At 47.5% G+C, this 27,060-nt stretch overlaps 6 protein-coding genes across 6 annotated transcripts; 4 read left to right on the top strand and 2 right to left on the bottom strand.

Moving 5' to 3' along the window:
* Positions 1-6,221: 6,221 nt before the first annotated feature.
* On the bottom strand, positions 6,222-8,801 carry F5B22DRAFT_660519 (kinase-like protein; the record flags this gene model as incomplete). Its single annotated transcript, XM_047980299.1, has 5 exons — positions 6,222-7,296; positions 7,375-7,596; positions 7,678-7,883; positions 7,941-8,446; positions 8,524-8,801. The coding sequence occupies 5 exons, from the start codon at positions 8,799-8,801 to the stop codon at positions 6,838-6,840; spliced, it is 1,671 nt and encodes a 556-aa protein (XP_047834198.1). The 3' UTR covers positions 6,222-6,837.
* A 599-nt stretch (positions 8,802-9,400) lies between these two features.
* On the top strand, positions 9,401-11,552 carry F5B22DRAFT_660514 (uncharacterized protein). Its single transcript, XM_047980298.1, has 3 exons — positions 9,401-10,036; positions 10,094-10,858; positions 10,948-11,552. The coding sequence occupies exons 1-3, from the start codon at positions 9,799-9,801 to the stop codon at positions 11,421-11,423; spliced, it is 1,479 nt and encodes a 492-aa protein (XP_047834197.1). The 5' UTR covers positions 9,401-9,798; the 3' UTR covers positions 11,424-11,552.
* Positions 11,553-11,674: 122 nt separating this feature from the next.
* Positions 11,675-13,100, top strand: F5B22DRAFT_634092 (Creatinase/aminopeptidase; the record flags this gene model as incomplete). Its single annotated transcript, XM_047976934.1, has 2 exons — positions 11,675-12,901; positions 12,957-13,100. The coding sequence occupies 2 exons, from the start codon at positions 11,675-11,677 to the stop codon at positions 13,098-13,100; spliced, it is 1,371 nt and encodes a 456-aa protein (XP_047834196.1).
* A 5,829-nt stretch (positions 13,101-18,929) lies between these two features.
* On the top strand, positions 18,930-20,686 carry F5B22DRAFT_461865 (uncharacterized protein). Its single transcript, XM_047972068.1, has 3 exons — positions 18,930-19,459; positions 19,516-19,719; positions 19,782-20,686. Exons 1-3 carry the CDS (start codon positions 19,125-19,127, stop codon positions 20,011-20,013), a joined length of 771 nt encoding a protein of 256 aa, XP_047834195.1. The 5' UTR covers positions 18,930-19,124; the 3' UTR covers positions 20,014-20,686.
* A 2,074-nt stretch (positions 20,687-22,760) lies between these two features.
* F5B22DRAFT_643198 (uncharacterized protein) lies at positions 22,761-23,671 on the bottom strand (the record flags this gene model as incomplete). The annotated part of the gene is made up of 3 exons (XM_047978229.1): positions 22,761-23,061; positions 23,174-23,326; positions 23,460-23,671. The coding sequence occupies 3 exons, from the start codon at positions 23,669-23,671 to the stop codon at positions 22,761-22,763; spliced, it is 666 nt and encodes a 221-aa protein (XP_047834194.1).
* Positions 23,672-23,975: 304 nt separating this feature from the next.
* F5B22DRAFT_593116 (transmembrane amino acid transporter) lies at positions 23,976-27,018 on the top strand. The gene is made up of 5 exons (XM_047973989.1): positions 23,976-24,530; positions 24,598-24,683; positions 24,758-25,382; positions 25,443-25,558; positions 25,614-27,018. The coding sequence occupies exons 1-5, from the start codon at positions 24,454-24,456 to the stop codon at positions 26,330-26,332; spliced, it is 1,623 nt and encodes a 540-aa protein (XP_047834193.1). The 5' UTR covers positions 23,976-24,453; the 3' UTR covers positions 26,333-27,018.
* The last annotated feature ends 42 nt before the right edge of the window (positions 27,019-27,060 follow it).

The following is a 27,060-nucleotide window of genomic DNA, read 5'->3' as shown; positions in this document are numbered from 1 at the left end:
CCATGAGACATATCCCAAAAGAGATATTATTAGAATTCAATCCAATTCTTTCCATGGGCGAGTCAAATGTGACGAGAGGGCGCCAGGCAGCGTGTGGGCTGTACAAACAGAAGAAGTGTTAAGCAATGAGGAAGCCCGGCGAATGGACTGGAGACGAATTAGCAGCCTTCTATGACGAGAAGGAGCCACCACCCCCTTACCTGCGTGCCTACCTACCCAGATAGAGTTGCTGCGCCTTCCAGTACCCGTCGCTCCAACCATTATCCGTGTTTATACCCGAGTTTGTAAGTCGAGCATCGCTCGCGCTTCTTTCCTTGGGGCTGAAGACTGCTTAGGTACGCCCGTCACTTCTAAGCGGTCGCTGCTTAAGACACCTTATCCAAGATAGCAGCGATTGAATATGGTGTCTAGGAAAGATTCCAAGGGCCCAAAACGGAAGGGTAGAAGGTAAGACAGGAGCCTTTAATAGTAGAGCTGAGCCATTATACGATTAGATAATTCCCACCCGGCATATGGGATGTCGTCCCAGTCGATGCTGTTGAAACCAAGTCATTCCGGCAGGCAACGTGACTTGGCTAGGATCGCGAAACAACTAACTTCAACGCATCGGCGTACAGAAGTATCGAGAGCTAGTGTAAATGGCGGTATCTAATTAGATCTAGTCAGTTGTTGAATCGGTTCAAACTTGCCATCCCTCGTTCTTCCCGCGAGGCACGGGGTAACTCTTGTAATTTGGACGCGGATGCGTAAGGTACCTATATGGGGATAGGAGAGGGACTGCATACCTAGGTAGCGAGCGATGTACCACCACCACCACCACCACGGTTGCAGTTATAGTATAGTTATCATCGCAAATATAAATATTTATGGTAAGATGATGACCTTGACGCAGAATGAGGAAACCCCAGTAGCAGCTGGGACAATTGAAAGGTTGAAACCCATCATACAGTCCTAAGCATACAACATCATCGCCTAACATCCACCGAAGGGGGAAGAAGTTGCACTTCTAATAACAGACAGTTGTAGAAACCACTCACCATTAATATAGAATTCCATCGTCTGTCTTCTTCTGATGGGATGTCAAGAGCACGCCTTAAGGGGTATCACACGCTAGCCATCCCTCACCATTAGCAGAAACGAAGCAACAGACGGCTCATACCTACCTAGGCATACCCTGTCGTCGTTAGGCAGCAATGTCTATGCAGATACCCAACATGAAAGGTATCAGAAAGGGACAGGCGCGCTCGTCACGTTCCGAGGCATAGACTAGAAAGTAACAAGATACTGGTGGAGTAGTTATGCTTGGACATGAGAAATACGCTGAGGATAGAGAGAGGAGGTTCATTAAGTTTGAGAGAACGGTTCCGTAGACCTCAGTATACCAGGTATTAGATCTGTTCCGCGGAGAAAGTGGTGCAACGGGATTTGTATGCGTTTGGGGGTAACACAACGACCCTGTAAGACCGCCGAACAGTATGCTCTCAGCGCAAACAATGGTGTAACTACCTACCTCGAATTTCTTTCCTAACAGAGAAAGTGTGTGACTCGAAACAGCTTTAAGGGGGAAATAGACATTGATGACGCTAGGGTTCCGACACAACATCACTCGCACGGGGTACCTGCGGCTTTATATCTGAGGTAAGAATACCTTCACTGAGAGGCAAGTAGACGATAAGGATCAGCGATGAGCATGGCATCGATGGAATTGAGTGGTAGATTGGGCCGGCTGCTTCTTAATGAAATTAATGCGTGATCCCACTAGTTAGTTCGCAATGTCGACGTTGCGCTGATGAAGTTCAGTGGTATTCATATTCCATTCATGGCCAACATACAAAAGGAATAGAGTTCACGTTCAGGAGAAGGGCAAATGGCGAATCTGGGTTAGTCGATGGTAGCTTTCATTTGTTGGAGCCGATACTCTTGTTATCGTCAAATTTACGGATCAGTGTACATCTTGGCACCACCAAGCGTCGCAACAAGACAGGAGAGGAAAACCATCGTGTTGACGACGTCCAAGCAATGGTGTTTGCCACAATCATAATCAGTAAAGGAGATTTAAGTCCTACAGGTTTCAATCCCGAGGAAAGAAATGTATTATTCTAGATTGAAAGAGGAGTTCTCGTATATAAGGGGTTCGCCCTCGTATCGAGATACTCGGCATCGGAAAGCAAGGAACATTTGACTCAACCGAAGTTTGACGAGCGCAAAGATACGACATGACGGAGTGGAGAGTGTTGATATGATATAAGTAGCCTGTTTGCTGTATGTGATTTCAGCTTCCATTTGGGAAGCGTATGCGGGTTAATTGGGCAGTCTAAGACGGACGGATGGAAGCTCGAAACAACATGGTTTGAAAACCGATGGAACGAAGGGCCGAGTTCGCAAGTGAAGATGAGGCAATTCGAGGTGACATGCACAGAATATTAGCAAACCTATATTGAATACAACGGTTGTAAGCGGCTCGTTGTTCCGACATCAACTGATGCAGTAGGGGTCGATTCCTGTCCCATCAGACATGATGCCGAGGAGACGGACTATTCTTTCCAAGGCGGCTCCAACATCCACTCCGGCATTTGACGGGATGTATGCAGCGGCGGCTCGCAAGATCAATGCCCCTTCGGAGAGCCGAGCCGGACCCTGATTGACCAATTCCCTTCTCTCTGTCCTTGGCTACATGGCCGATGTGCATTGCGTGCCCTTCTCGTTGTGCGGCTCCAAGCAAGCAGGTCAGAATGAGTAACGAAGCACAGGCCACAGGCCACAGGCCATGGCCCAGGGTACCCCATACTGCCCACAGCGGGTATGCCAGGAACCCCAGCTAGCCTGTGGCGGCAATGGCGGAATGAACAGCGCAGCGGGCATCGACACTATAGGTGGTCTAGCAATCTGCACGCCATCCCATCTTGCTCGCCTGTGACCCCCCTGCAGACCCCCTGTATTCCCCCTGTAAAAACCCCCCTGTAACCCTTCTGCGCAGCATCACACCTAACCTAAGCACATCCTCATATACTAGGTATGATGATTGGCTCATCGTCGACACACAAACCACATACCATACCACATACCTCATACCACATACCTCATACCACATACACAACCGTCGCCAGTTCTCCCGCAACGCCAGCTCATCGAGGCCCCTCTCGCAGTACAATAAGCCCTATCGGACATGCAGCGCAAGAACCGACTCGTTGTAGATGTTGCTACTCTACACTCTGCGAAGTGCTAGCCGTGTTGGGTCCCGCCTGCGTCTTGAGTCTTGACCTATCCTCAAGGTCGCTTCATCCGACAATCTCCCCTTCTAACTTCTAACCCGACACGGCATTTTCCGACCGTTAGTAGGCCGTGTGGCTCGTGTCTCGTGTCTAAATACATAGACAAAGTAGACCTTGTAAACTATGACCATCACCCGCCGCGTCTTGTCACTGTCGTGCCTGGTTCCTTCGTTACCGTCAACAAGCCCCTTAGCATTCTTGGGGAGACACAAGCCCAATTTCCCTTTTCCTTTTCTTCTTGAGCAACTCCACCTTGAGTCTTTCCATAGCAATATATTCAGTACTTGCATACGTAAAGCCAATGCAAGGGAAATGCAGTGTCGAAAGCAATGGGGCACTCGAATTGGGAAAACCCTCCTCTTTGAGCCTCAGTGTTACATCCTTAACGATAGGATGGTTGCATTGAGATGATGCGAGACCCTTAAGGGGCCAGATCTATAGGCTACGTATTGTGTATCGCTCAATAAGAGTTAGCTCCATAGACGTAAGAGCAGGCGTACAGCCAACTTGGGCATTTCGTTGACCGTTGCGGCCCTCTTCCGCCGCTCACTTCTCGCCGCGCAGTTGGCATTTCAGCCGACAGCACCATATGCATAGCGTACATAATATGCAACGTGCCGGCCCCTTTCTATCGTCTCTTTGGAACAAGATTTACTGCTGACTATGATTCTGGGGCGAAGAAATGGTATGATGTTGGAGGTCATGGCATTGTTGGCTCACGGTCATTTCATATGTTGACCTGAACACTCCTTTCCACGACTCTCTTGCGAGGAGCAGTAGATACCTCGAGATACTTGGTTGGTACTTTCCTGAGGACCCAACTGACCCCCCGGCCCATGGATTATCATTCGTTACCGCACCCTCGGGCTCGCGGACTACAGCAGTACGCACAACTCGTGGGTATCCACCACTCACTCCCCTTGAAAACAAGGCAACCTTCGTTAGATCTACCCCCATCATCTCGCCAGGCCCCGGGGAGCCGCAAAGGTCAGGGGGTTTGGTCATTGGAACGATCTCCAGCCTCCTCGGCCTGTGACCTGGCCTATCTCCTCAAGAAACTAACAGCCCTACAGTACCATTGCTGCGGACACTACGTAGGCACACGTCCTATTCCACCTATATATAGGAAGGATGGTACCTTATCGACGGTTCCGATGCTGCGGCTCTGAGAACTGAGCCAACTACATATCCCTTTTGCTCACCATATACCCACCTAGGCAAAGGCGCGCGCTCAGTCAGGCAAGAGAGCGTGATGTGAGTACCCGGCGCTTCCAATGCGGGATTCCACGTCGTATCGGGAATGCTGGTTAATATTTGATGACTCCGGCCCCCAAATTATTAGTTGTATAGCCGCCGACAATAGATGCAGAGTTTTCAAATCCATCGCAACAGCGATATCTTGCTTAGTACAATGATTCTGCTTACCACATGCAGCGCCTGCCTTACCGCTTGTTCGAGTTGTAGCACGTGAGAAGTAGAGTCGACATGAGCCAGCCCCTAAGCCAGAATTCTGCTATCCCTATTAGAAATCTTTCAGTGGTTACACCGATTCTGCCATGATCAGCCACTCCAAACACAAGAATGGGCAATTTTGCTATGATATCAGGTCTCAGGAGACTAATTCTCTCCAAGACGAATTATCAGCAGTTGTCATAACACCTTATCTCCGCGTAAAGCACGTTAAACAATATGATTTCAGTATGTGGTCTCTAAACAGAGTGCATAACACGTCACAACTTCCGGCACCTTGTTGTGAAGTACCCTAACATGGTAGTTGATTAACTTCGTATTGCAACGTGTTCCATCATGTTAGCTGCCGTCGACACCGACTTGACGATAATCCTAACCTCGACGAGCAAAAGGAGAGACACGGTGACTATTCCGAATACATTGCCGAGAAACACTCACTACAAACATTACTTCGACCGACCACGTCTCGAGTTTCATCGAACAACCGCGCCTGTCGTCAACTAACCTTTAATTCGGAGACATGACGCGTGGTAGCGATGCCGTTATCGAAAACAAAGAATCAACGCGAAATCACGATGTTACACTAGCCCCTTAACGCGAAGAGTCCACGATACACAACAAAGTTCTTCAACTATGCAGTCTTTGCATTTCCGACGACGCTTGCACCAGTTTTTTCGGATACCCGCACAAAGATGAAAGAAAGAAACGGATATGTAGATACTTTCGCCGAAGTAGCGTCCACCCCACTCACCTCGACCGATGCACCGAGACACATCATCGCCGAAGAACAGACCTACGACGGCAGGCAACAACAATACACGTCAAGGCGAACGTTGTCTCGGTCCTCTCCACGAATAGTCTAGCAAATCCCCATGCGAGAATAATCGTATCGATCAGACACCGCACAATTTCTAAGACTCTGTCCTATATCGTCACCAATCATCGTGGCTATGGAACCCCCAACATCTACCATGCTCGACGAAGCCTACCCGTGCCTTCCAGCTAGATCTACCAACCATTTTCAAGTCCTCAACTGCCTAGGCACGATCGGCTCGGTGTTCCCAAGTTCACATCATACCAATGAAAGCCTATCGATCTAGACCCTGCAAGTCTCAGGTCGAGGAACACACAACAAGTTTCAGACGAGATATATCCAAGCACCTTTCCGATTTGTAGCGCAAGACACGGCATGCTGATGCAAGACACTGAGCCCGAAACACCGGCCGAGATCTTTTATGACCTTGCTTAGCGCGGCTGTCTATCCCAAGCAAGGACACTACGTGTCACAGTACAGTACTATATAGTGAGTGCAGAGACGTCAAGCCTTCGACTTGATAACTCGTCGTTACCTTTTGGTGGCGTAGTGGCATAGTACTGCACTCCTTATGTCATTCCGTGACACTACGGAAATATCAGAGATTTGATTATTGCGTCGAGAGCCTGCGTAGAGGTCGTACACGCTAGAAACTATTAGACGCAGGTCTCAGCCGCTGATACAGATTGTCTCGATACTCTGGAAGCTCCCAAGGTTGTCATCTTTCAGAACAGTTTCTCCGAACATCTACATAACTCCGAGGGTCATATAAGGCTACGGTGTCTAGAGATTACATTCAAGAGTGCGAGGCGTAGAGAGACTGCTGTTTAAAAAGGGAGATTAGAGCTGCAGGTTGGGTGTATCAACGACGCGAAGCAAGCATTGAAGTGACCGTGTCTAGTTGATCTTGACCTGTCTAAACAGCTGATACATTGCTACAAGATAGTTACTATTATCACACCACCTTAACGGTTGGATTGATATCAAATGATGTTTTCCCCATTTCTTCTCAGCAAAGAGGTCATATATTGCTAAATGGCCCTATATCTATTACCTCCCCCCTGAAACTCCCAAAGTTTGTCAGGCTTTAGATTGGCTGCAGTTTGGGGCCGGTCTGCATTAAGCAGATTGTCAGATAATTACTCATCCAGTAGGAGCGCATCCAAGGTAAGCACTGGTAGTACCATGACTAAGATTCAATGCAGTGGCCAATGAAATCTCAGGTTATATAAGCTCTTAGTTGACTCTAGCAGTGTATCGTATATAAAGAGAACAAAAGGATTATTCTGAACCCTCCCAGCTCTCAAGGCGTTCCAGAGCAGTGCCAACATCTGGTCGCTGCTTGGTCTCAATCACTATCAGTCCGCAGACAAAGTCAATACCGGTTCTTCCTATTCTCCTTTCCTTGTTCAGATTAGTCTTAATACCTTTTACTCTTTCGCGTAGCGCAGGGTCGGATTCCGAGTAATTATCTGTGAACAGGTGCTCTCTCTTTGCCATCCGGTAAACGATGCAACCGAGAGACCATATGTCTACGTTGAATGTATACGCCGTTTGGCGCGCCGCGAGGTAGGATTCATCCCCTTCTCTCCTCCACTGTTCTACGACTTCGGGGGCTTTGTAGCCATTCGTGCCAATTCCCGTTTGGAACACAGTAGTTCCCCTATTTGACAACCGCTTTGATATGCCGAAATCCGCGATCTTGATCCGAGCGGGCTTGGATGATACGACGAGGATGTTCTAGGTCGGTGGCATCGCTTTGGTAAGCAGAATGTCTTGGATCATGAATCTGAACATCAGTTGGGAAATCACACCTACCTGAGGCTTCAAATCCCTATGAACAATGTAGGCCTCGTGCATGAATCGCAGTCCCTCCAGTATCTGCTTTGTCACTGCTCTTATAGCACACTCATTCCATCTCTCTCGATGTTCGCGGAGGCTTTTCTCTAGGTCACCCTCTTCAACTAGTTCCATCGCGACGTACAAAAAGTCTTGTGTTTCATTCCATCCGTAAAATTCGACAAAGTGTTCCGGAGACAACTAGAGCAGGAAGAGAGAGGAATGGAGTTAGGTCAATGTACGCCTAGTCTAGGCAATTTCGGCCTCTGGGTTTAAGCTCACCTTTGTTAGTTTGTTCGATATCGTCACCTCGGCCAAGAACCTGAGTTTTAACCTGGGTGACTTGTATATGCGCTTGATGGCAACCTTCTTCTCTTTCTGGATTCCTACATTCGGCCCTTCAACGCTATACACCCTTGTCCATGGTAAATCAGCTATCAACGTCGCTTCTTTAATAGAATCTTTCGTGATGGTTGCCCTTCTGAAACCTATTATTATGTTAATTGCGATTTGAAAGCTATTAGCGAAGGACAGCCGAGTCTTACCTTCAATCAAGCCGTCACGCTCCAGCACAAAGGACACCTTCTCCACGTCCACGGCATCAACCTTGAAATCCGCCGCCAGCTTGCGCACCTTATTGATTGTTTCTATAAGCTTGGTATCTGTCCATGTGAACGACTGGGCCCATCCCTCCTCTTCACTCCAGTTTAACCACCGATAGAGTGCTCGCGAACAATACGGCACAGTCTTGTAGAATGGGATGGATAGAAGGAGATTTGCCCTAGCTCTGTGCACACCTGTAAGACCAGTTTTCAGAATCTTCATTGCCTCTATGAAGTCTTCATCTTTGCCGGTGCCTGTGATCGTTTCATCCATGTCTCCTTGATTCGATTTCTTAGCTAGCCTGGCAGACTTACGCCTGCTCCCGCCTGGGCCCTGATACCTTTTAAAGGCTTTCTGAGTGACTTTCTCCACTTCTTCTTTATCGTTTTCATGTATCTTTTTGGCGGTACTTTCATGGATGCGCTGATCGAGGGGGGTACCGCGTTTCCTGGACATTGTTAAATCTGACGTTCCTCTGGCCTTATCAAAAGTTTAAATGGACGCGAATTGAAGACAGAGACGTACTGAATCCACCGATCCATATTTATCAGATCGTCTTTGGTGAGGTAAAAAGAACCTTTTTTCCCCTCTAATCGTCTTGGTATATTCACAAAGCGATGCTGTTCCACATCGCGATACACCTCACGTATATAGTCAGGGTATTTTGTCAGCAGTTCCTTGAATCGCTCACTTGTTATCCTGTCGCATTTATCCTTGTCTGATATTTCCCGCTGCCCCTCAGATTCGTCGACGAATGGCACATTATGCCCCCCATCCTGGCGTTCCTCATCTCCGCTGTCCATTTCTGGGGATTTTGGACGCGGCGGACGTTGTGAACAGCGCTGTGAAGAGGTTAATAAATTGTTGACCCAAGCAAGCATACCTAGTAAGACCTCTATGCTATTGTTCTACTGAAGCAGTCGTCTCTGAGTGCTGCGTGTGCCAGAATATTTTAAGAGGGTGTGAATGCGAGGGCGGTGAGCTAAACTTGGCTCTCTATGCTGTCATCATTTTGCCTCTGCTCACCACAGTGTCTTACCGGAGATCTATTAAAGCATCGCTCGTAGTTAGTAGACAATTCCCTCTCGGTATATGACATGCATTAGAATTGTTGCAATACTGCTTTACAACTTAGGCCGGCTAAGAATATCGCTCGCTTAATTTGCAAGTACTTACTAATTAACACCTAATAGAGTACAACTAGATATAGCTATATATAAAATATTACTTAATCAAAGTAATTATTAAATATAAATATTAAAGTAGTTATCTAATATAACAACAATTAATATAGATAATATAGTAGTAGTTATTCTTATCATATAGTTAAGGTATTTAGCTATAACTAATTATAATGCTTTTAAACCCATATTTATTGCTACGTAAGTTCTTGTATATACTGGGTATATGATAGGACTAAGGCCATCTGAGGAAAACCTTTGGCCACTCCAGGCGCCACCTTTGGCCAACCTAGGTGGCCTCCAATTTCAACCAGCCACATGCAGTCATTATCTGAATTCTGTGTGACAACGGAAAAGCCGAGTAGCTGCATATACGACAGCAGGAAGTATCCGCAAATACCCTACAAAAAATTCATAATTTAACCCAATCATAGACTAAAAGAATATCTCTCCACTCAGCCATGGCGTTGCCTGCTTATATCGGGCACAAATGATATTCAGCGAAACCTCCATTGCATTATACTGTGGCTTTTCTTTTTCAGCTAGCAACGCTCTCCCAATTTGAGGTAACAAATAGGGATCCTAGCAGCTTATTGCTAACTCGAAGCATCACGTCTAGATGTCGGCAAATCCTTCCTCAGGGGTAGGACAGGTGCGGAAAAGACTGTTCGTGTTCTGCGATGGAACATGGCAGGATGGCGTGAACAAGAGTCAGCCCCCCACAAACGTCGGCACGCTCGCCCGATGCCTTGAGGGTGTATCGGAAGATAATTATCTCCAGATTGTCTATTATGACAGCGGAATTGGGAATGGAACGAGCTGGTTTGGCCAGCGGGTTGACGCTGCCACGGGGAGGGGTGATTTCACCCAGCCTTGAAGCACATCGGATCATTTACTAATTGGGTACCGAGCAGGCATCGAAGCCAAGATCAGAAACGCTTTCAGCTTCCTCTCCCACAACTATACCTTCGGGAAGCAGGAGAGCCCACCAAATGATACAGGACAAGACGAGATAATTCTTGTCGGCTATTCCAGAGGAGCCTTTGCGGTCCAGTGTCTAGCCTCATTCATCAGTCAGACAGGCTTGCTTGAACCGCAACACTTGTACTATCTTCGCGGGTTGTTCACGTTGTGGGAGAACCGTGATTTGACGCCGCTAGGACGGGGTCCAAGGACACCAATACAGATAAAATTGAATGAGGAAGTTGACGGTTTCTTGACAGCGCGCATCCTGCACAAGGTGCCAATCAAAGCCTGCGTTTTATGGGATACCGTTAGTAGTTTGGGGTCTTTGATCCCCCGGCCGAGACGCCTATCGCATGTGGGAAATACCGTGCCCGAGGCTGTGCAAAATGCATTTCAGGCTCTTGCACTAAATGAGACCAGAACACAGTTTCAGCCGTGCATTTGGAAGTCAAAAGAGAACAAAGATACGTTCGCTAAACAGTGTTGGTTCCTGGGCTCGCATGGAGATGTGGGCGGTGGCCAAGACGCCGCCCTCGGAGCTGTCACACTTATATGGATGATCGGTCTGTTACAAGCCAGGACGGGTACAAAGTTCAGTCTGGCGGAGATCGGAAAGCATCTGAGACACAAGCTGTTAGAATGGGATTTCCATGTTAATCATATCACCGGTCGTTTGACACAAATTACCACCTTGACACGGATGTCAACCTTGGGTGAGTGTTTTCGTCCCGAACACTCAGAATCTTGACACATATTGGAAGTATCGCCCACTCATCGTTCTAACCAATACCCATTTCTGCAGGCCAAGCAACCACAATGTCACCTCTCTGGTGGATCACGGGGATGAGGAACCGACAGATTGTGTACGAGGCTGGCCAAATGGACTCCAGATTCCAGGTCTCTATATCAGTCCATTTCACAGTGCGTTTTGCTATGTCAAAGGATTCGCATGCATGCCCAGTACTGCGAGATTGGAAAACCACGCCGCAACCTAACGGTGTTGTACTATGGGAAGGACAGAATAGCGTGCTTCTCGAAGAGGAACTTGACGAAAAGAATATTTCGAGTCACGAGTACAAATATTTGAGAGATTGGTGCGACGACAATTTTCCTGTGCTGCAGACCGATAGGGATCGATTTGCAGAACAACACCAAGCCGATATCCAAACTCCAGGCTCCCATGAAAGCCTCGATTCGTTTCTCAGTCTTTTAAGAGAATGCTTGATCTTCGAAGAACATAAACTTGCCCCTGGACGACACTATAACACTTGGATTTAAGCAATAGTGTTATGGACCAACATTTGATACCCAGACGTGTAGTTAGACAATAAATCTATTGACCCCTGCAATAACTCTCTACAAGCGGATGCTTAGTAAGAGGATTACCTATTTCGGTAACTACAGTGGGCGGCTCGAAGCTATTCCCCTCTACCTAGACCAGGTATTCCCCTGCTAGTGTTCCACACGTCCGCTTGAAGACATGAGCAATAAGAACTGACCGTACGTCCGCGTTCACGATGAAAGGAGCTATGGCCCCCGACCGTCCGCGGCGGCGAGTAGTGTGGCCCTTGACCTCTCTCGTCACCGCCGTGCTCCTCCTGCTCTTCGCCCGATTCAGCGCCGTCGACATCTTCCCGCTCCGTCTCGTATCCGGCCCGCGGACTCCGATTTCTAACGCCGCTGCTTTCGAGACCTGTTCGTGGAAGACACTGCAATCGCACACGGCACTTCTCGATGTCCCGCCAATCGCGCGATCCGACTTCATTGCGCGGCAGCGTGTCCTCGCAAGCGCACTGCGTGCCGCGCGCATCGATGCCTTTGTGGCCGAGCCGTCCGCCTCCAGCACCTACTATGCCAATATCTCCGCGGCATTCCACCTCTCAGAGCGTCCATTTCTCATGATAATTGACAGCGACGCGTCTTTCTCGTATCTTGTGCCGCAATTCGAAATCGGTCGAATTAATGTCGAGTCACAGCATATGGTTTTCGATGGTGATACCGAGAAAGCTGCTATTCCATGGGCAGAAGAAGAGAATCCTTATGCGGTGCTGGCTCACCGTCTAAGCCCGCGCAAGAGGATTATGGTTGATGAGCATTTGCGTCACATGATTGCTGGGGGGCTAGAGGCGGTTGGAATAGAAGTTGTGCCGATGAGTGACGAAGTCCGACGGCTCCGCACCGTCAAGACCGAGTCAGAGATTGCTATATTAAAAGGAATCAACGGCTTTACACGACAGCTTGTGCGTGCCTTGCAAGGGTGTTTGCACGTCGGTCTCACTCAGGAGGATGTCGTGGACACAGGGCGAGCCCTATTTGCGCGGGCAGGCGTTGAGGAAGGATTTTGGGCGATTGCACTCTTTGGACCGTGGGCGGCGTATCCCCATGGGGGCAAGAGCGGCGCTGTCTTGCGAGAGAACGAGTTTGTGCTGATCGATATCGGCAGCCAGCTGCATGGGTACGGCAGCGATGTTACTAGGACCATCCTCCCGCCCGGTGGTGTCGTGAGTGACGAGTTGATGGAAATTTGGCAAACCGTGCGCAGAGCACAGACAGCAGGGTTTGAGAAGATGCGACCAAACGAGACGTGCCGCAGTGCTGACGCCGCATCGAGAATACCAGTTAAGGAACAGGGATATGGCCCGTATTATACCCATCGCTTGGGGCATGGGCTGGGACTGGAAGTTCACGAGCACCCATACTTGAATGGCGCAAACCATGAAAGATTAGCGGCTGGTGTGGTGGTTACGAACGAGCCAGTAGGTTGCTAAAGAGAATGTTGAAGGAATAACGTGCAATGCTGACAAGCTGTAGGGCATCTATGTGACGAACGAACAGGCGAAGGAGCTTGGCAAGAGTGAAGGCTTCGGTGTCAGACTGGAGGATCCCATTCTTGTGACTGAGAATGGCGGCGTACCCTTGACGGGGCGGCGAGCAGAATCACCTTGGGATCCATGAAGCGAACCAATGAGCACTATATGCCACTATCTAGCATCGAAGTGGCGGTCTGGAGTTGAATAGTTGCGAGATAATGCCTTATACTATTCTGATTGCTCACAAAGCTGCCTCGTTCTATTGTTCAAGTATGTAGGTGAGACCTCTAGCGGATCAATTACACCAAACTCACTAAATTAAAGGGTAGCAGGCTATGAATCTTAAACCCGAGTCTCTCAACGAACGATATGTTCAACAATATGAGGCCTAAACTATGATCTCTAACCCCAGCGCTAAGTGAGCGTCAGTGGAGATCGCATTTCTACCCTCCGCCATAGTTATATTCCTCTTTCTAGTAGTTATCAAGCATTTTGTATCTTAAGGCTTGTTGATGGCATCTAGCTATTGGTCGAGATGAGGAAGGGCACCTCTCTTTCTGTATCCTCAGCACTGGTATAGCCCACAGTCTGGCGTGATATGTTCGCAGACCCCTAGACTTGTGGTGTGCCTTGGCCGACGGCACTGCTGACCTGATGGTACATGCCGCTGCGACCAGAGTCCAAGCTGGCGACCATCTTGCGCCGAGTTAAGTTACCGCATCTAACAGTAACACCACCGACATCTCTGTGCTATGTATTTTTGGTGTGGTGTAGATAGGTTACTTAGATAGATATTCAAGAGACAAAAAGTGGATAAAGGTACTGGCGTATTAAATTGGTATACATTTTATACTCAGCCATCCAAGGTGCCGTTCGCGACGTTGCCACCCCCTGACCAGAGCTTGCCTCATTCACTTCTAGCGGTAATACTCCCAGTAGATAACCAATTGCAAATTTTCGCGTTGTGTAGAGCACCCCGATCCCCGTGACTACTCTGTTTTTGCGGCCAGTCTAATCACTTCGTGCTTTTAAGCTAGAGATTGAGACGAGAGCTTCGTCAATCTAGATTCGCGCCCTTATAGAGACAAAAGCATTTAATAAATAAAAAGAAAAACGTAGTAGATACTTCAGGGCATTTTCGCGTACCGTAATCTCAACACAATGCGCTCCAAGGCAATCGAAGAGGCCGTGGGGACGGTGTGATGCAATCTAATTGCTGTCGCTGGCAGGCAGGTCCTAGTTCTCTAGCCCAACTTCTGTGTAGGTCATCACCACGCATCCACTCCCTTGACACGATAGCGCGGCTACTTAATTGTCTGTGGCTGTCACGGATATGTCGGGTTTGGAAATGATGGATGATAGGACGTCGATATAGGTGCGACCGGAATATGATTAATTAGGCTGTCTTGTCCTAGGGACTGAAGATGGTCGAGTCGGCTTAAGTGATAGCCTTTAGGTAAAGCAGACGATTCTCTTCACCTACACAAAGCTAGGCATCTTCACAGATTAGATAGAACGTTGTAGTGAAATGCGGAATTGAATAATGTTAGTTTAGGGATCGAGGGCGTGGTAGTCCAAGTGCTTGGCAGAATGGAGTGTATAGGTAGTATGGTAGATACGATTATAGACATAACCTGGCTTGATTTCTCCGTTTCAGTTTCTCACTTGTCTATTGAAAAGGCGTGAGTTGACATGAGAGGCACATGCTTCATACGGTCCCAAACGTTACTGGCTCAGACGGCTTATGAAACACAGTATCCGTTTGGAAGAGTTTCGTTAGAATATTAGGGTGCCAGATGTCGACGGACTATAAGTCAATCAATAGCGGAGAGACTTTGATTGTAATTTTCTTCTCGCCTCGGGACGGTGATTTTATTGAGGTAAGGGTGGCGAGGAAACTGTAGGAGGTTCGCAGCGTGTTAACTTCATGAACAACCACCTCATCAGCCTCTATTACAGCTGTTGGGTGCAGGGAGGCATATTTGCATTGCCTGCATCGAACATAAGGAGATCTAGTCTTACGCTCTACGCCGAATGACTGTCATGTCACCGATCAGGGACAAAACGTCCGGCACAATAGAGCGAATGAGTTCGAGGGAAACAAAATGCGAAGTTGAGGGTCACGTAATATATCGACACCCTATAGGGTACACAACTACACCTGCATAATATACAAGAATATGCCTCCAAATGCGACAGGCTCTTGAATGATACTGTGAGCTGACTTTGATAGGCGAAATACTAACACAGCGGTAGCTAGATCATACCTTTCCTACTTTACCATTGCTTCGAGTTGTATACTTGAATGCAGCCGCATGCTTTCCAGAGCTAAACTCTATCTTTATTTAGAGTAGCTGTTGAGGGATAATGTTACGATTCTAGGGCTACAGGCAAAGATACTCGCTATATGTTGCCTGGGCTAGGCACGAAGGCTTCAAAATTTTCGTGCAACAACAATTGCCATACACTATCCCTATGATTGCAGTTCTCAAAAATACTATACACTAAGCAGGCTAAGGTAACGTCACTTGAGGGTGCATATCATATTGCTTGCTGCTGACTCTCTCCCCAGCTAGCCAGTAATGAAGTAGCATTATCTCTTCCTGTCCATCAGAGGCGAAGGATCAGAAGCCACACCGAGATACTCGGCTGAGAAGTAAGTGGCCAGGAAGAAATATGACTTACCTTCTGAAACTTGTCATTGGCCCATGCCTTGTGATCGTTCCGATATATTTATAGCACGGTGTACCAACAGTGGAGGAGCTGAGGTTTCGTTGACATTAAGATCACAATGCTTAGCGTTACTGGTTTATTAATGGGATGACAGGCAGAAGTCTAAGTACACACCGAGTTTAATATCACTAGGATAGACACATACAGGGAAGTATTGTACTGCTGTTTTCTAAAGCAACCAACACTATGTGTTTACCTAGGTGTAAAGACGCAAACAGACAAGAAGTATGGTTTACTTTTGAAAGTATTTATGTTCCTCATAGTTACCCACTGTCACCGACTTACTTATGCGATAACTCGGAGACTGTTACGGGACTAACTAAACCTAAGTTCCGATATACAGCGCAGACTCAGAGATACTTTATATAAAATCTAAGTAAAGGGGCAAAGTAGAAACTATAACTCCCCTCCTTGTACTATAACAATAAGTTTACATTAGAGTACAGCTGGAGAGCACTGTGACAAACACCATTGGTGTATAGAGCCTGAATCTACAATATATTTTACAAGATGGAAGGACAAGAAAGTTAATTTCGCACTGGGTGTAACGTACCGTAGCAACCCGACATCCTTGACCGAGAATGAAAAATCTCGCTTAATTATGGCATCTCACTGAACCCATACGACGTAAGCTGATAGGGTTACACGACAGATGAAAATCGGACCTTACCAGCTACTCAAATTACATTAGACTTCATTATGAAAGCAAACATCGGCACTTCTTACCTGATATACTCGAGCGATCGACCCAGCGAGGCTAAGATACGTGTTGGTTGATGTTGTCTATGTTACGCCACGGCCTCCCTCAATGACAGTCTATTTTCATTCGGTACTGGTATTATTCAAACCAATACTCTTTCAAGAATAATGAGGAGTTATTTTAGCATGGCTAGTCCTTATATCCTTGGTATTGAGAGGTTAAGAAGAATGGATTCCCAGTAAAGAGGTCTCTCTTATGAATGCTTGCTATATGTAGAATTACATTACTTCTTGCGTCAACTAGTAGGTCCCGTGAGTGGAAACATGAATGGTTTCCTTTGACGCCACCTCATAATTAGCTCTTTTACTGTAATCTTGTAGTTGTGGCATGAATTTTCTTGATGATAGCTTTGATCTCTCCTCCTATAGAGACAACCTCTGAATCGCCTAGTTTGAGAGGTTGGCTGAGATGATGATACCCCTTGCAGAGTAGCTACGTCATGTTATAAGTCATGAGACCTTTTTCACTAGACGAGGACAGTATATTTTATCTGGAGTCTTTCCTGCGTGGCAGCTGCTGTCCTGGAAGCATTCTCGGAGCCTGCTTGCATGGGGTTATCGTCCACCTGTAAGCCACACAGTGTATTAGATAGTATGATAATACAATAGCTGCGTCCAGAGAGCGACGTATATTATTATACCCATGAACCGCAATATGCGTTAAGTATCAAGGCGTGGCGTCATGATTCCCTTCCCCATCTCCCTTTCCCCTCCCCACCGGGCGATATATTGCAGATGCCGCTTTTGAACTGAATATGCATGGTGGCGTTACTCAAAACGGATCACCCATAAGAGATAACACAAGAATAAACAAAACCCCTCGAAGACCGGCAGGGCGGGGTTGCTGCCGGTAGTGTACTAAATCAAACGCCAAGGAAGCCTTGCCATATGGCCACACCATCACATCAATCAAGGTCAAGTGCTCATGAGATACCGCACCACTGGTGGTGGACCATGTTCAAGATCAAGTGCGGCAGAATATTTAGCGAGTCACTCTGCCGACAGCTTTTGAGTGACCGGGGTGAAACGAACAACGGCCGGCTATCCAAAGTCTACCCACAGTGGTGGAGGTGGATATTCCGCGCTTGACTTACCTAGTTGGCTTCAAATTCATGTGAGCCATTCAACATGCCAAGATTCCAACTGTCTAAGCGCCAGCATACATAGAATAAGACGTAAAAAAGCTACCTTGCTTTGACTTCTCTCACTTTCCTTCCTCTTGCTGCGCAAACAAGCGACATATTGATGGAAAGATAAATGTGAGACTGAGAGATCTGTCGCAGCATGCTACCAGTTAAGATGATGGCTTGCTTGACTGCTGGACCATTCATCTCTCCCCACGTTTCCCGCTCCCACAAAAATACACCCCTAGCTGCAGACAATGCAACACCGCATTGGTGATAGTAGTTTTCTTCCCACTTTCTATTCGGCATCCCTCCTGTATCAGATTCACGATTCGATAGCCGTCATGCCACTCGCGGGCCGCAATAGTACTACCCGTGATTGCGAGATCGTATCTTCGGTGAGCTAGGCCATTGTAAGTTACTGTAGATCTAGATATCGTCAGTGTAGGCGTTGCATTGCAGAATTGATGCGCAGTAGAACTTGACCCGGTAGCCAGGATATTCCGAAATGACAATCGTGAGACACTTTTAACTGACCTTTATCCTACTGGTTGGGTTCCTCAGGTTTTCTGTTTAGAATTCCCTTCCAGCACATTTACCTGATGGCCCTTTCTGTGTTTCTCGACTCCCTCAAAGGCCCATATAATTGTATTCCAAATTATATCCATGTTCTTCTTGAGGCCCTGTGTCAATCAGTATCGAGCGTTATTGATCCGCGGTCCTATCAAGCCTTGTAACAACCTACCGATTACCTAGCGATCTTGGCCTGTGTGCCCCCTTTCCTATTTCTTGCGCCAATGCATTTCGTGCTATGATTATATCTCTCGTATCACACCACTTTTCTTTGTGTCAATACAGTAAGTATGATCCTCGCTTTCTCATGCCCGTTGCCCACTGATGGCATCTTTCAGAAGGAGGCCCCCCCGAGAAGGGGCCAGTCTTGGGGCCACGGCCGCCCCTCCTCATGCATCCATAAGCAAGGGCTCTTAAGACCACACTCGCCTAGTTTCGGTAGCCTGACTGACCTTGTCTCTCTAGAAAGTGTGGTCCGCGGCATTCCCAGTGGGCCCCTAGCAAGCGGTTTGGTTTCCCATGTCGAGTCTGTACCTGAGTTCATAACAATATGGGATACGGCTGCCTATATCGGTACTTTAGCAGCTTAAGCAATGAGTCCATACAAATGCCGACTGAGCATCGAGATGTATCTCTCAAGACCCAGAGGTACCGTCTCCACCTGTAGGACTTCTAATAGTATAGCAATAGGAAGATGGATGATTTTAAAGTTGCCGGATGGTTGGGTGCGGACGAACCAATTGCCCGAAACGAAACAGCCCTAGGCGTCTATCGAAAGTGCACTGGCTTTATAACACAACGACTGTTGGCTGTCACCCTGTTCCAAAAATAAAACGAGGGTACCCCTTTTGTTTGCACTCTCCGCATGCCCTCTTATACACCAGCCAATACGACAACGTCGACAACGACGAAGACACAAGCAGCATCACTAGTCAAGTCGCTTATAACCGCTCTTGTTAACTCTTATCCAAAATCGAAGAATGCCTCCTCGCCGCTCGCATCGTCGTTCTCGATCGCCTGGTGTTGATGCGCAGGAACCACGTCACTCTCGTAGACGCATGAATGAGTATGCGGATGCAGTTTCGATCACCGAATACGAAACCAGCCATGCACAAGGCAACGTTGATCCACAAACTTGGAGATCGCATAGCCTAACTTGGGTTGACGATCCCACAGCCGCAGCGCACTCTGATGATTTGGTCTATAGTAACAGTGTTGACCATGACCTCATGTTGGAGCCGGAGTGGCCGCTTCTCAACGCAAACGACCAGAATGAAACCCTCCGTGGTGGCAACTACCATTCTCAAGCTCAAGTGTAGGTACTTCCTGCGTACGGGTAACTACGTTAGACTGATGGAGTAAACTCTGTAGCAACTACAGTGATTCCACTTGGGAAAGGTTGACAGCCGGTTGTCGATACAATCCAAATAGCCAGACTGCCTCCGATCCATCATCTGAGTTTCAACCAGCCCAGCATACCCCTCCGGCCCATCCAGATTGGACCTTTTGGGAAGATGTTTCCATGGATCGAGCATATCGACGGCTGTCTATGAGGGCTCGCCAGGGCTCCGGGGTGTACGTTCTCCTTCTCTTGGGCGTGAAAGCATCTGAAGTAGTAGGAGCTAACTTTTGCGAAGGCAAATTTCTGACCTCGAACCTTATGGCAATGGAGCCGTGTACAATTCGACGAACCAAACCGGGAACATTGAAGAGAATGATAGTGGCGAGTCTGGTGGAGAGATTAGCCCCGTAGACGAGAGCCAATACATCCATGACTACGTGACTGCCGAAAATGACCCCTGGTCGCCCGAGTGCCTTCGCCGCCCTACAAACTCTTCTGATACCACTCATACCTATTGGCTGCAGTGAGGGTATGGAGAGTGGGTAATGTAGTACGATATGCGGCTCAGGATGTTCTTCGTATTGGGGAGTAAGCAGGTTATACTCTTCCATGCTACTCTCAGGCTTGGTATTCCTCTCTTTGGGAAATCTATCACCGTGATGGAGTTGATATGCGTTTATGCTCCGCTGATTGGAACGGAGAGGGAAAAGAAAACAAAACAAGACAGATTATTGTTAAGGGTTTGCGATTCTTTATACATGATACCATATTTAAGAAATCTACAAAAACTCCATTTTGCGCGATGAGAGAGTATCCTATACACCCGCCACTAGAGATGGCAACAGCGACATTTTGTATTCGGATTTGGTAGCCTAACCGGCTGCCTCTAGGACAATCAACTACACCCAAATAGTACAATATGTTTCACTATGGAGTGTGCTACTGCGTATCGATGGCTCCGGCATTCGTTGGCAGCCCCTGCATGTTCTGATAGCAATGCCTTGGTAACGCCATTACGAGACATGCAACGCGCCGTATATCAAATTTCCTTCAAGAATAATGCTACTATGAGAGGGTAATGAATAAGTTCTAGCCAATTATCAGCGTAGGGACATCGTGGGTGTTCCATTTTTATCTCCATCGTGAGTTTCATGGGGCAATATTACGCCAAGTCATTGATAATCGTCGTATTGAGTTGAGTGGCGGTAAAATCATAGGTGGCGATTTAGTTGTTTAGGTATTCGATGGGTGTATGCTCGTTCCCTGCACAGCCACATTGTTAGGAATCTGAGACATCCGCAACACCTCTAATTAGCTGGGAAAGCCGATGCCGACACAGCCTCCAAAACAGTAGTTATGATGGCGAAGGTAACATCTACGGACAAACGGAGACATCTAAACGTAAGACGGATTTCCCCGATCTTTTGTATCCAAAGCTTGCCAGGCTCCTGGGAAATGAGGCATTCGCAATCAGAGAAAGTATCAATATTTGGCTCAAGGAAGAACATGACAATATGTGAGGAGTATCATAATACGCACGCGCATATTTGTGCTAATCTGACGAACGTCTCCAGTAGGATGTAGTTTATTTACTAGTAATAGAACGAAAATCATTGTTCTCCATGTCATTGTAGGTAAGTTTGATTCCTCATGGTATTTAGGCATTAACGTAGGTTTTAGAGGGACATGGAATGCCTTGAAGGTGTTTCGTGTCTAATCAACGGTAGCCGGATATCTACCATCTTGAACGTAGGTGGGGCTATATAATAACTGTTAGACTGCTCGAACGTCTAATAACGGCGTCGTTTTTGACGTTCGAGATACCATTACTAACGCACTGTTTTCAAATAGCTGATTATGTAATTATATAAAACTCGCCCTCTAGGTAGCTAAAATAGGCGCACACCTAGAGCCAAGCGTATTTGAGCTCCGAGGGTACAAATAAGTGTCAACATTATTCCTTGAGTTTACCTAGATAGCTGAGATATGCCACAGCTACATAAAGCACCGAATCGTCACTATTTTGCGACCGAAAACGGTCAACTACCAACGAATAGGACGGTGTACGTAGGTTAGTACAGGGGATACTACTTATAGGTTGCACTTCTGGATATTCGCACCTTAACTGTCATCATTTCACCTAGATCATCATTGTTATGTCCGCTACAACTTAACGAGTCAAGCGGAACGGACTATTCTTTCGAACGCTATGATCATATGAAAAAGTAAAAAGTCGAATGGCATCTTGAGTCACGGCTTGGTTGGTTTATTGGACCGACCTGAATTGAGGATGAGCTGCGGCCATACATGCTAGACCAGCAACGAAACGCGAGATGCATGCCGCCTCTGGCATCTAATTTCGCGTTATTACATCTACCCGTATCAGTTGCACTGTTAGTTAACCTATACCAACGATAGATTTCGCCTCTCGCAATTTTCAATTGCACCGCTTGTGTAAAACTCAGCCAGTAGGCAACGACTTCTCCTATCAGATTTCCCAGGGGTCACTAATTAGCTCTTGAGTAATAAAAGAACAGCGCACACTCAGATGCCATTATAGCAGATAAGAAAGAAAACGAGTCAGCGATAATCATCACAAGACGAAGCAAGGATGGTCTCCAACCAGCTCAACGAATCTGTCATAGTTATACATTCTAAGATACAACTCTCGCCGCCGTACTGCGTCTCAATGGTGCATACTGCGCATACCATAGATCTGAATAACACGGACGTGATATTCAAAGAGATGATGCCCTCCGTCTCTCTCGGATCCCACTGAGAATCTACCCTGACTCTTATTAAACCCAGAGCAATGCGCCCAGAAGTTCGTTTCCAACCCATTGCTAATCCCGCTACCCATGCATGTGTCCCATCGATTTGAGAACATCACGGATCTCAAATATGCTTTGGCCTCTTTCAATTTGCAGAAGCCCAATTTTCCCATAATTGGTCGCACAATGTTCTGCTTCGAATTTACATCTCGGGAGGATCGTACTTGCCACGCCCCCCGGCGGTATAGATTTTGATTCTAGCCTTTTGTGTAACATACAGATATTTGCGACTCTCTAGTCTCGAATACTTGTGTAATATTGGGTTGAAGTAAAGAGACCGATGGTTAGGCAATGGGCCTTGAAGTAATTCCATTACAGATCTTGATGAGCTCCAAAAGCAAAAGCCCAACCAGCGATAGGGTGTCGTACGCTTTTGACCCACCGACATTGGATGCCTGTTCCAAGTCGGTACCCATACGAGTGCTGGTGCTGGGTCAGGATCCTTAAAGAATGGTCTCTCGCTCCTCTTCGGTCATATCTGACACTTTCACCGACCGTGAAATCGATCTGTAGACACCAAATTCGAGCGGGAGGAAGGAAGACAACTGCAAGGGTGCGTGGCCAGCGTCGTCACCGCGACTTAACAAAAATCGCAGTTGCTCGTAGTTCGAGACCAGGGATAGGTCATATATCTTTTCTAAGCCGTTTAAGACAATAGCCTTCGCGTAAGGCGAAGAGTAGGACTCGATGTACGGAACACGTAGAAAGCCCCAGGCTATGTCGCGAACAACAAGCGATTGAAAGCTGCCGCCACGTTAGGCACAATAACTTGACTCGTAGATATTGGGATAAGTTACGTAGGGCGACTACCCGCACTAAGTATTCGTAGATACTTGCAAGCTGTTCGAGTTCCTACATAGCGAAGTGGTCAAAGAACATCGGCACCAGTGTTTTCCCTAAAACTAGGTCCATAGAACCGACGATGTTGCAGTACAGCTGGAAACGATAGAGGGCTCGCTCAGTGCGACATAGCTCTGCATCATCTGGCCCCGCTCCCTCGGGTATAATGCTGCCTCCAAACATTCGTAAGCATACCGAATCGCGAGGTAGCTGACTTATGAAAGCGAACTAAATTCAAAACATCGGTGAGGTTCTAGCTCGTGGGCATTGGCCGCCTCTGCTTGAGATTCCCGGCGGCGAACTCGAGTCCCTTGTCTATTGACGGTGTACCCAAGATGTCCACTTGGATATGGTGGGTTTGCTCGAAGAGGCGCCTCTTGGTGAGTAGTGACTCGCCCTGCTTGAAGGCATCAAACAGGAAAGGACAAGAAAGAGCGGCGTCTCCCAAGGACTCCAGGTCGAGATATGAAAGTACATGCTCGACTAATTCAGGTGGGAGCTGCTGCAAAGGCATGATGAGATCATGCATCACCACCTCACCATCTCACCATCTCACCATCTGCTCGCAGTTATGTATATACTACCTACATGTAAATAGGTAGTACGGAGTATGCCGGCAGTCAAAAAGAAGTGCCCCGGCCCTGTCCCGTTAGCTTCCCTTTCCCAGGGCGCCTTGCCGCCGGCTGGGGAAGCTTGCAATCACTAACTCCCAAATAAGGTAGGTGCAGAATCAATAGCCCCCCACCTGCGCAGGTGGTCATGCCTGGGTTTTAGTGGCTCTGACGACAGCTGTCACTTCCATACTAGGTATAAGTACCTACTTACTTAAGTATACTTATACTTCCAAGGTTAACTAGCATGTAATGTAATGTACAGTACCTACATCCAGCAGAGATGGCTTGATCCAGGGCACGAGTTCATGTCCGCCTCAGATGTGATTTCAGCTTCAATCACGAAGACCTACACTCTACTCTCGCCATAGACGCCCAACCTTGATCGACCTACTGCGCACGACCCCGTTTTGCATGCGCGATTCATTCATTGTGTATATAGCCCTTTCCCGCCGCCTCGGGATCCTGCAGCGCTCGCTCTATTCATTGTTGCCTGTTCCACCAACCAACAGTCGGTCAACGGTCAATTAGAAAGGTGTCGCGTGTTTACCGACGAGGAACCCGCGGCCATCTCGCGATTCCAATCATTGCCGCGCTACGTCACAATACCTAGACTAATATCGACATCGGAGACGATAGCTAGCCCGACTCGAGCCCTCTGTTAGAGGCTGGTCCTCTCTGGGATATGCCGAATTATTCGGCCATCACACATGGGGCCACTACCTCGACCGCTGGCACCAGTGCGTCCGACGACATGACCAGGTATGTGTGCTTTCTTTGCACCGGTGCCTGGTGATGCTGTTCTAACTTGCACTCCTTTACCCTCTAGAACTCGGAAAGGGAAGCCTCACCCCAAAGATGGCGGTGGGGGATCTGCTACCATGTTCAGCAGCGTCACCAACTTGCTCAACACTAGTATGTTACGCAGCCTACAGCCCGACCAACAAGCCCCCGTTCCCTAGCCTCGATCCCTAATATCTTCGTTTTAGTCCTCGGCGCTGGCACCCTAGCCATGCCCTCGGCCCTCTCACACTTTGGTATGGTTCTTGGCGTCATCGTCATCCTGTGGTCGGGATTCACCTCGGCGTTTGGACTTTACCTTCAGTCACGCTGTGCTCGATACCTCGATCGCGGCTCGTCATCCTTCTTCGCGCTTTCGCAACTCACGTATCCAAATGCCGCCGTTATCTTCGATGCCGCGATAGCCATCAAGTGTTTTGGAGTGGGGGTCTCGTACATGATCATCATAGGAGATTTGATGCCAGGTGTTGTGGAAGGCTTTGATAGCAGCGCAACATCAATAGCCTACCTCATGGACCGAAATTTCTGGATTACTGTCTTCATGCTGCTTATCATTCCTTTGAGCTTTCTTCGCCGTTTGGATTCGCTCAAATACACGAGCATCATCGCTCTGATCGCTATTGGATACTTGATTGTGCTTGTAGTCTATCATTTTGCTTCTGATACTCTGGCACCAAGGGACAAGATCCGGGTCATTCAATGGGGCGGACCCGTTGAGGCCCTCGCTAGTTTGCCCGTCGTCATTTTCGCCTATACTTGTCACCAGAATATGTTCTCGATTCTTAACGAGATCAAGAATAATTCTCCGAAAAGGTACTGTTGCAGATGTTCCTTTTGCTTTAATCACTCCAAAATTGCTAATTCTTACAACAGTATACTTGGCGTGATCTCTACCAGTATTGGCTCTGCTGCCAGCGTCTATATTCTGGTTTCAATTACTGGTTACTTATCGTTCGGTAACGATATTACTGGTAACATTGTTTCGATGTGTATGTGCCCCCTTTTTTAGCTTTTTAGTTCCATTGACTAACTAAGTTGTTAAAGACCCACCATCAATCGCTTCTACCATTGCAAAAGCTGCTATTGTCATTCTTGTTACCTTTTCGGTGCCTTTGCAAGTACATCCTTGCCGAGCGTCTGTCGACGCTGTGCTTAAATGGCGTCCAAATGCCATTGCGGGCACCCAAGGTCGAACAAGCTCTCCAAACAGCAGATTACTGCTTCCAACAACAACGCGCTCAGATCACGGCTCTTCAGCACCAATGTCAGAGTTGCGCTTCGCTATTCTGACAACGATTCTCCTCGTGCTAGCCTACACTGTGGCACTAACGGTTACCTCGTTAGAGAGAGTCCTGGCTTACGTGGGATCCACCGGAAGTACTGCGATTAGCTTTATCCTTCCTGGTCTCTTTTATTACAAAATTTCTGATCCGGACTCTATTCACCACCAGCGGCTTGTGAAAGAAGACGACGACGCGTTATCAGTAGCTGCGTCTGATGACGATGACGACGATGTTAACAACGAAAGTGGTGACGGCCCACTAAGCGCGAGTATCTCGAGCATCCGCAGTGGTGCAAGCGGCGCTAACATAAAACCGAAAGGTCACAAATCGCCATGGCGATGGCGCACAAAATGGAGATGGGATATGGAGCACCTTGATCCAGTTCATCTCAGAAGGGCATCGTTAGGCTTGGCCCTTTATGGTTTTTGTGTCATGCTGGTATGCTTGGCCATGAATTTGGTGGGCACGCATGCTCATTGAAAACCATCCGGGAAACTGCTCTGAGTAGCTCTAGGCGTCATGAACAGGACGTACCGAAACCGAGTATATCCGCAATGGAGGACTAAATGTTTACATATCAGGCGCTAATGCATTTTATGGCTGCTTACTATCATTACGCATTTTTGGCGTCTTGGATTCTTTGCTTTCTGTCACTTCTACTTTCCACGTACATAGCCTGCTACATACCAGAAAATATGAGCCAATAAAAGTAATTCCCACTCGGTTTCCTCGGCTGATTCGGGGCTGTTTCCGCTCACTTCGGGAGCCAGGTGTGGCCGGATATGCTCATTGCTTATAGTCATTTGACAACTCGCTTTTATCTCATTGTATCTTACAACGCAAATATCCAGATAACAACAATACAGGGGCGTACGGGGAAGAAGGTGCTGATCTACGTCTTAGATTGACTTGATTCAAAGAAATATATGTCAGCAGAAGTATAAGCCGTTGACCTGAATGGGGGTTTAGACGCAAACACCGTAAAGGCGACAAGATCAGGTTAAGATGCATTCTTATTCTCATGAGAGGGGGCTACATAACAATTCCATCAAACATCCAAATCATTCATATCTCATATCTGCCAAAAAAAAAAAAAAAAAAAAAAAAAAAAAAAAAAAAAAAAGGGGACGGTAAAAGGAAATTATAAACAACAAAAAAAAAAAAACCCCCAACCACCAGGGACGCCCCGGGGGGACCAAAGCGCCGGG

This window comes from Xylaria bambusicola (genome assembly GCF_022495145.1).
Source record: "Xylaria bambusicola strain CBS 139988 unplaced genomic scaffold F5B22scaffold_6, whole genome shotgun sequence".
NCBI lineage: Eukaryota > Fungi > Ascomycota > Sordariomycetes > Xylariales > Xylariaceae > Xylaria > Xylaria bambusicola.
Note: the sequence above shows the minus strand (reverse complement) of the source record. Positions and strands in the feature narration are given on the sequence as shown.